The sequence below is a fragment of the Dipteris shenzhenensis genome, chromosome 5 (genome assembly GCF_047967505.1).
Source record: "Dipteris shenzhenensis isolate YYH24624 ecotype China chromosome 5, Dip_SZ_1.0, whole genome shotgun sequence".
In the NCBI taxonomy this organism is placed as follows: Eukaryota; Viridiplantae; Streptophyta; class Polypodiopsida; order Gleicheniales; family Dipteridaceae; genus Dipteris; species Dipteris shenzhenensis.
Window position 1 is genome coordinate 61,345,966 of NC_141600.1, and position 9,941 is coordinate 61,355,906.

The 9,941-nt window shown below is 37.7% G+C and overlaps 1 protein-coding gene across 1 annotated transcript; it reads right to left on the minus strand.

The window, feature by feature from the left end:
• Positions 1–258: 258 nt before the first annotated feature.
• LOC147902277 (uncharacterized) lies at positions 259–1,021 on the minus strand. The gene is made up of 2 exons (XM_087374909.1): positions 717–1,021; positions 259–576 (listed from the first exon to the last, which is right to left on the minus strand). Exons 1-2 carry the CDS (start codon positions 812–814, stop codon positions 345–347), a joined length of 330 nt encoding a protein of 109 aa, XP_087231035.1. The 5' UTR covers positions 815–1,021; the 3' UTR covers positions 259–344.
• Positions 1,022–9,941: the final 8,920 nt, after the last annotated feature.

Genomic DNA, 9,941 nt, shown 5'->3' on the forward strand with positions numbered 1-9,941 from the left:
CAACATACGTAAGTAAGTTTGAATTAATTATAATTTCCAGCCGATTTATGCCTTCCAAAATGCGCTGATTCATTCACTAACTTTCCCATTTTTAAAATGACGTGCTCCTTTAAAACTTACAACACTTACAGAGTAGAGTACAGAAGGCACGACCTTCTTGTTTATCAAATGGAGGAAGCGAAAACTCTACTCAGCCATTTATCACATGTGCAAAAGAGTCCTAAAAGTACTACATAGCTTCAAGAGGGGATGCAAGAGTATACTGCTTGAATGCAGCGTTGGAAAGAACCGCAAATTTTCCAAGTTACAATTGATCAACGATAAGAATGTTGAACCAAGCTAGATCACAGCTCTCTATCCTGTTTCTCCTCTTTGAGAACGGAATAGTGCTTCTCCACCGCTTCTTCCACATCCCAGGTCACAGTCATCCCATTAGGGAAGACAAGGAGGTCACCAGCACCGATCTCGAAGAACTCAGGCGAGTCCTCAACATACACCTTCACCTTTCCCTTCACCAAATAGCATGTCTCTGTACCTTTAAAGGTCCATGGTATCTTGCTCGGAGGGCACCCCCACCTGCAGAACTTCAACAGACATCTTCAAAAGCACTACCTCTGTGCTAAAAGGGAAAGACACTGTGCTGCAGAACGAAAGGAGAAACTCAGTTCAGTTCAAGGCAAAAAATGGTTGTAGTAGAGAAGAGAAGGGGAACAGACTTGGGCCAAGACGACACGCCTAGCTCAGCGAGGCGCGAATCAGGAGGGTTCCGCTCGATCTTCACTCCTAACTTCTCTTCTACCTTGTATTCCGCCATTGCTGTACAAGCGAGACACAGAAACACAGAACAGGGGAGGAGGAGGTGCGAGTAGTGAGAAGAATTCTTGTGAAAAAAAGGGACATTATCTGGAAAACTAATAAGTGTTCAGCTATATCAAAGAATGGAAAATTATCTCGAAAACTATAGAGTGTTCAGCTAAAATGATCAATTGAGATGTATCAAATACATCATCAAGTTGGTAGGGATCGATGTACCAAGAGCGGCTCTGTTGTCAAGGAAGGTCCTTCCATCATATAGTCTCCTCCCAAGGTCTGCTAAAAATATACCAATAAAGATCTGTGCCCTTTCAAGTTAAGAGTAGTGTGCCCTTTCAAGTTATCTACTCTAAAATATTCCACCTTCTTGAGGCTAGCCAAGTTCATAAGCCATTAGCTCATTTGGAAGTTCAATCAAGCCCAAGCTACTATGCATGCTTTTTTTTTAAAAAGGTCCATTAGAGAATCTATTTTTGTGAAAAACTGATGTATTACAGTTCTTAATATGTTTACAAATCCAAAAAGAGCTTGCAAATAGATATATTAAAAAGATATGTGGCATCAACTCTAATTTTTTATATTGATGAGCCAACTACTCCAGAATATACCCTACTCTAATGCTCATTTTGGAAAGAGAGGGTAGAGTTAGGGGAGATCCTAAAATTTCAAGGTTCATATGTTGCTTGCAAAACCACCAATCTAGCATAATTTCATGAGGCATCAGCATGGTTGGGAAGCACTAGGCATTAGATCATGCACCCCCACATAGAAATTTGAGATTTTTGTACATAAAGAACCTCGTTGGTGCCACTTTTTGTGAAATAGCATTACAACAAATAATTTCAAAAACTACAAATACATCTCAAAATCACACTTCTTCAACCTATCTGACATTGTTACTTACATGCATACAAATCTAAAAAGATATGTGCCCTTTCAAGTATCAACCCTAATTTTCCAAATTGATGAGCCAACTGCTCCAAAATCCAACTCTGATTCTCATTTTGGTATAGTAGGGGAGGCACTCTAATAGACCCTCTAATTTATGGATTCGCATATTTCTTGCAAAACCACTAATCTAGTAACAAAAATAGCCAATTGGTACGGCATTAGCCTCCTTACAAAGTCATGGGGATCTAATCACACCCCCTAAAATAGGAATGTGTTAGCGAGGGTATTATGTTGTGTGTGTGAAAAGAAAAAGATTCATCAAAGAATCTCGTAGGTGGCAATGAAATATACTGCTCAATATATCGTTAAAAAAGAGGTGTGCCCTTTTAAGTATCAACTCTAATTCTTGATATTGATGAGCCAAATGCTCAACATATGCCACTCCAAATCTCATATTGGAAAGAGAAGGTGGAGTAGGGGAGGCACCCCAAAAGACCACCATCTAATATCTTGGATTAACATGTGTGTGTGTGTGTGTGTGTGTGTGTGTGTGTGTAATATTTAAAAGGACACATATCTTTCTTAGTGAGAATATATATACATTTATATTTTATTTTTTTTATATTTATATATATATATACATTTATATATATATATTATATATATATATATTTTTTTTTATGTATATATATATATATATATATATGTATGTATGTATGTATTGGGTTCGTAAACACGTGAATACTATTTTAAGATATCTTCAAAAAAAGTTTTTGGATCAAGATACATCTAAAATAGCATATTTACCTAAGTTGCAATACTTCGAGCGAAATTTTTTTAATTTAAAAAAAAAGAAAAAGACAAGACTTTCTCTATACATTTATATATATATATATATACATACATATAAATGTACATATATATATATATATATATATATATATATATACATATAAATGTACATATATATATATGTATGTATGTATGTATGTATGTATGTATGTATGCATGTATGTATGTATGTATGTATGTATACATTGGGTTCGTGAACATGTGAATACTATATAAGATATCTTGAAAAAAAGTTTTTGGATCAAGATATATCTAAAATAGCATATTTACCTAAGTTGCAATACTTCGAGCGAATTTTTTTTAATTTAAAAAAATAGAAAAAGACACGACTTTCTCATATTAAAATGTTTGAAACGTTTTATTTATACAAATAAGGTATTCATATGAATAACATTTTATTAGTACGAATAAGTGATAATATGAATAACTTATTCATACATATAAGTTATTTGTGTGAATAAGTTAAGCTATTAAAACTCGTCAAAACATCATTTACACCTCTTTTTGGTCCCACACTCCAGTTTCTCCGGTCACATTCTCCTATAGTTGGATTCCCATTGTTATCCTGCCATTTTGCACTATCTTCACAATAACACTTTGGTTGGTGAGTTTCCTTCTTTCTTTTTCTTTTCTCTAAAAGTGGCACTCATATCTCTTTTGAGAGTTGTGTGTTGCACTTCTATTTTACGATTTAATTTCATTTCTACTTTGTATTTTTACAATTCAGCCTGGCACTCATCTCTTTCGAGAGTTGTGTGTTACGGTCTAAGCTAAAATTATGTATTCTAATAGTTTTGTTTAAAATTTGTAAGTCTCAAATTGGCACTCAACTCTTTCAAGAGTTGTGTGTTGTAGTTTGAGTATGTGTTTGTGTAGTATCGTTTTGTGTTTGCGGTGACTTAGGTTGGCACTCATCTTTGTATAGAGTTGTAGTCTGAATTAAAATTTTGGATGTATTGTTATTGTTTTGTTTGAAGTTTTTGACTGGCACTCATCTCTTTTGAGAGCAGTGTGTTGCAATCTGAGTTAAAAATCTATGTGTTGCAATCTGAATTAAATTTTGGATGTGTTGTTATTGTTTTGTTTGAAGTTTTTCAGTCTCAGACTGGCACTCAGGTGTGTTGTATTCTGAGTTCAATTTATAATTGTGCTTGTGTATTCTATGTTTGTAAAGACTATGATTGGCACTCATCTCTGTATAGAGTGTGTGTTGCAGTTTGAGTTCAATGTGAGTTGTGTGTTGCAGTCTGACTTCAATATGTAACTATGTTCTATTAATTTCATTCTTAGATCCAAACTAGCACTCATCTCTCCAGAGAGTTGTGTGTTGCAATTTGAGTTAAGGTTAGATATATGTTTATACATTCTTGTTATATATTCGAAAAGGCTCTCACTAGCACTCATCTCTCTATAGAGTTGTGTGTTACAGTTTGAGTGCAAATTATCGGTAAATGTGTTCTGATAGTGTGTTCGTGTAGTTTCATTATTTTGTTTCTACACACCTAATTCTACACTCATATGTGTCAAAATTTGTGTTGTAATCAAATTGAACATGGCATAACTGGCATTGAATCCAATTTAGAACTCTGCATTGCAGTTTCATCAATCACACTCTATACCAATAGGGATAATTTTTTAGATCAAGATGGCTCATGCGGGTGAGAAGTGAAAGCAATTCGAGCATCTAGAGCTCAACAAAACTTTTGAATAATGAGAATGTACACTTCTTAATGACTATTTACAAGATAGAATTGAGAAAGATTTCAATAGTGGTGAAATCAGTGTACAACATATCATTGAAACTATGGCAAAGTGTGCATTGAATACTCTATGAGAACGGTTGCCAAAAGCTTTTCCTGTGGAATCTAGAGATAGATGTCTACACCACTTTACACTTGAGAATCAGCAATGTCTTGGTCAAATCGATCAAGATATGTACTAGGTGCATACAATTTAGAACACTTTTCTAACCTTGTGCACAGAAAACAATAGAAACTGCTAGATTGATTACACAGTCTGACTTGAGTCCGAACAGAGAAAACATAAATTCAATTGTGTACAGTTATTGGAAAACCAAAAAGCTACAGTCATGGCTGCATGCAAAAAGCTTCTATTTCATTTCTCTCTTGGGAAAAACAAGAAGATCCATCTTGAACTAAATAAGAGGCCCTTATAGCAGTTCGACAACTGTCGAATCTGCTCATATGATTATTATGACAAAATCAAGGTAGTGGCTTACAAGTAGTTATAGTGCCACTACCCCCAAGATAACACACTTAGATAATGGTTTGGGATATTACCATTCATCTTACTCCTCTTAGGATGGTGATTGGGCAAGGTGGTAAAGTACCCCTCGACACCTAGCACTCCTAGTGGGATAGATTTTTTGGGACAAAAAGTCAAAGACCTGAACCCTTACTGGAAACATTGCTTACTGTATTGAAAGTTGATTGTTTGGCTGCACTTTATGCCAATTTTCTCTCTCATGCCAAGCAAGGTGTTGTCTTCCCATGTTGAAATTCCTTCTTCAGCTAGCTGTTCTTCCACTTACTGGGAGTCAGCTTCATGTTCTCGAGCAATTTGTTCCTCTTCTTTCAATTTGTCTATAGCATGAGCTGCCTACTGGCTCTGTGATTGTTTGCTCACCACTTCTTGCATTGTAAAATCAACATCAATCTCTGTGCTGGGTTTGGAATGGCAAAATATGACGAGGGGAGATGAGAAGAGTGGAGATGAGAAGAGAGGGCACAGCTAGAGAGCACACCACAAATGACTAACTGTACACTAGATTTAGTTGAAAATGTAGAATATATACAAACCCATTCAGGATTAGGGTTAGGGCATCTAAGCCTTTCCTTTATAGCACTCTATGTGTGTTAGTGCTATGCACATATAATCACATGATGTTGAGCGTGGTCTCTCAACATCTGCTTTCAAGATCAACATCATGAAGTAGGCCTTCCCTCAAGATGATGATTCTGGGGAATTGAAGAAAGATTGAGCATTACATTCCATCAGACCCCTTTAATGGGAATGTCCTACTGCATCAAACCAAGAGCTTGTTGGTGTTTCTCCAAAATCTCTTTATCAAGTGGTTTGGTAAAGATGTTTGCAGCATTCTCTTTGCTATCACAATGCTACAGTGTGATGTCACCAAGTAACACTCTTTCTCTGATGAAGTGCTCTCTTACATCAATGTGCTTTGTCCTGGAGTCATATACTGGATTCTTAGCCAATTCTTGAGCCGATTGTCATAGTATATTGTTGTTATTACAAGAAAGGATTTCTCAAAGCGCTTGTTCGAAATGACATAAAGTATTTATAGGATCGCCCCCAAACGTGGCAGGGGTTCTATTAAATACTTGGGTTTATAGTCAGGAACACCTAACTAAACTTTTGCCATTAATAAGTATCATGGGTGATTGCATTTAGAAATACTCACATTAATGGATTGTCGTTTGTAAAGACCAATACTTAGCATGATTGGCTAATCATATGATGTATATCATTGTGCTAAGTATTTGACGGATGGGAGTAAACACACTCGAGGGAATAAAGGCTAAATGCCATGGTTTTGTACTAGTGCTATGTGAGTATCAAATGGCCAAGGGTCATTACATTTTTGGATAAGGCTCGAGTGCTTAAAAGTCTTCCACTTTTGACATGTAATTTTAAAAGAGTACGTGAGAAAAGGAGTGACATAGAGAAAAGTAAGGTAAAAGGATGCTCAAGAGAAATGGATGATCAAGAGATGCATACGTGACTTTGTATCAATGGCTCATGCTCTTATTGAAATATTATAAATACTCTTGGTGTGGGATCACGAGCCACACACCTTGAGGGGGGAGATTGTACCCAGTGATTGGCTCTTATCTTTTCATGAGTTTTCGTGCATATTTGATTTTTGGTGCTATTGTATGTGTTTGAATGGTTTTTTTTTAAATTGGTATCAGAGCTCCTTCTACGCTCCACGGGGATTGAGATTGAGAGGTACTTCTCCAAAGGATTGTTGGAGTCGACCCAGATTTCAAGAAGGGGAACTCCAAATGCACTTTGGAGAGTGGTAAAATTTTGAAGGGCTTTAGGACTTTGATTAAAGTCTTCTTCTTCTTCTTTGGAAAAGAAAAGCAGAAAAATACGTCTCTGTTATGGGATGTTGCACGGTGCTTCTTCTTCTCTTCTTGATTCGCATGCTCCTTCCATTCCCTAGCTCTAATACATAAGCCTCTCCTCTTGCCAAGCCTCTCCAAACAACAAATAACGACTCGGCGTACAAAAATTCAGTTGGTTACTCTCCCTACTACAAACGGCCATGCGAGATCAAGAAGAATCAGCCCATAAAATTTTGGCAACGAAATCATTTCTAGAATCGGCTGTAGGGTTTTTAGACCCTCTGAATCCATTCCCCCAATCGATTCAGGCTAATTCTGACCACAGCAACGGGTTCAAAAATGCTTATCAAGGAGAAATCGTTGAAGAAGAAGATAAGAGCAGTTTGGAGTGATGAGAGGAAGAGAATTTGCTTGATAAGTTATCAAAACTATCAATAACTTATCAAATCCCTCTACTCTTTTTCTACCCTCTTATTTTTGTGCTATTTCTCTCATATCTCAAGCATACGGATAGCTCTCCTCAAGCTGATTTTTGGAGGCTCTTCTACTCCGACAACGTCATGTTCGACAACATCCAGAAGCCGTAAAGCTCTTGTCACTAAGCATCAAGAAGGTTCTCTCATATATTGATAGCATCATAAAATTGGTATTGCGGATCTTGGCGAAGATGATTGGCAACGCGAGTGGATGCTCTCAACTTGGGTGTCGAACACACAAGAGATACATATAACGACTGAGTAAAATTCATTTTATTGAGTGTAAGAGAGTTTATTTGCTTCCACAAAATGGCACACCATCTTTTGCCATCTCCTACGATTCAAGAGCAAATTGATGCACTTCACCTTCAACTTTTGCAAGAGAGAGATCAACGAGAGAAGTTAGAAAAAGAGCTTGAGAGCAAGAAAAGGAAGAGACATGCGAGAGATAAGAGCTCATCGGGATCTGATAACACCTTCATTCTTGAATTTGGGATCATTTCATTGGATTTCTGACTCACTGTGTCAATTTCTACGTTTTTCTGCCTGGGTGTTGGAACTCAAGTTTGGAGTAACCATTTGCAAATCTATCAGTTCCGGTGGACTCAGGAGGTCCTAAAACTTCTATGCTGCTCATCATTCACACTACGGTGGAGTTTACAAACAGTTTTGTTTCCAAAAACATTTTTTAGTCCATGTGTTGGACCCAGTGATTGAGACCACGGTTTCCAAAACCATCTATCCCATTGCATTTCGGACACCTAAAAAACTCTATCTGTCAGTTCTTGCGCAATTTGATGGAGTATTTTTAGAGTTATAGATCTCTGTGTATTGGATTTCATCTCTCTGTTATGCATTTTTCATTCTAAGCTTTTGAAACCTTAGATTTATGCCACATGGCAGTGGATAAGTGTTCACTCCCATTTCTCACTCATCGGTTGGGATTTTGGAGTTCCAACAGAAGAGAGATATTTGCAGATTTTCTTGCTGAGTCCGATTATGCAATGGCACCCATGTTTTGAGGCATCTCAGGTTCTATTTTCAGTAGCGGTCATTGCCGTGGGACCATGATTTCTTAAGCATACCTTATGCAGATCACTCTGGTTGCAGTTTGAGCCATGTGCGCTCATTTGTGGTGTGCATTGGGTTGCAGTGGATGATTTATAGGCCATTTGGATGTATTGCGATCCTCATTGGATGCGTTGATAGGCCCAGATTGCCTTGTGGGATGCTATTTTTATGGACGCTTTGCACATGGATACTATTTTATGCTGAGGGACAGCTTTGACACATTGCAGGTGATGCAATGATAGTGTTATGCTCTCTTGGATGAGATATTGGTAATGCATATGCCCATGGATGGTGTTTATGCTTGAGCCATTTGGCACTTATTGGCATTTTGGATTGCCATTGCAGTTGGCATTTTCTTTTGGGCCAGATTTGCTCATATGGATGCATAGTACATGCACATGAGTCAGCTGCATCTTTTGATGCTTTGAGCTTTGAGTTTTGGTGATATTTCACTCTATTGTGGCATACACATTTGGGTGCACCTGGTATTTGGTGTTGTAGGCACTAGCATTTGGGATTTTGCTTCATTTGCATCATGGCGTCCTCTTCCATGTCTGAAAAGGAGTTTTTCAGCATTAAAAAGTTTGATGGGATAAACTTTTCTTTGTGGAAAGAATAGATAAGGGATGTGCTTATTCAAAAGAAGTAGATTAAACCCTTGGTAGGTATTGAAGCTAAGCCTGCAAATATGTCTGAGGATGATTGGAATGAGTTGGATGCATTAGCAAAGTCTACTATTAGACTTCATCTTGCAGAGTCAGTTTATTTCATAGTAGTAAATGAGCAGACTACGGAAGATTTGTGGAAGAAACTGTGTGCCACTTATGAGAAGGAAACTGCCTCTAATAAAGTTTTACCTCATGAAGAGGTTCTTTGAGTTGCAGATGAAGGAAGGGGTCTCCATTGCTTCTCACTTGAATGAATTCAATATTATTTTCAACCAGCTTCAGGCTCAGAAGATGAATTTTGATGCGGAGACTAAGGCAATATTTCTCTTATGTTCATTGCCATCCTCATGGAATACCTTTCGTACAGCTGTCAGTAACTCTGCACCTGGTGGAGTACTGAAATTTGATGATGTTGTGGGTAGCTTGTTGGCCGAGGAGATTAGACGAAAGTCTATGAACAGCAACAAGCAGGATGCAGCCTTAAATGTGCAAAGGGGCAGATCACAGTTCAGGGGGAACTCCCAAGAAAGAGGGAAGTCTTGTAGCAAATCCAGGGCATGGAACACGGAGTGTTACGACTGTGGCAAGAAGGGCCATATGAAAAAGGATTGCTACAAGCTGAAAAGAGAGCAAAAGGATAAGAAAAAGAATGCAAATTGGGGTGCAAATCAAAAGGAAGAGAGTCCAAGGGAGGACAAAGGAAAAGTGAAGATCGAGGAGATCAATGCAGTCACACATGATAGTGACAATGACATTCTCTTCATGTCTAGTTTATCTACAGAGTTGCTTACCACTTCAGATGATGCATATTCCCAGGATTGGATTTTGGATTTCGGTGCTTCATTCCATGTTACTCCCCATAGGGAATGGTTCTCCACTTATGACAGTGGAAAGACAAGTTATGTGCATCTTAGAAATGACTATGCATGTGACATAGTGGGAGTAGGTGACATAAAGTTTTCTTTTGCAAATGGGTCTGCATTTATTTTGAAAAATGTGAGATATGTGCCTAAGGTGACCAAGAGTCTCATTTCAATGGGTCAGCTAGATGATGCTGG

Bases quoted from the DNA above. Each gene is read 5' to 3' on its own strand.
- LOC147902277 (XM_087374909.1), bottom strand. From the start codon at position 814: ATGGCGGAATACAAGGTAGAAGAGAAGTTAGGAGTGAAGATCGAGCGG. The intron at 577-716 runs GTCTGTTCCCCT...GAAGTTCTGCAG, and splicing joins GGCGTGTCGTCTTGGCCCAA to GTGGGGGTGCCCTCCGAGCA.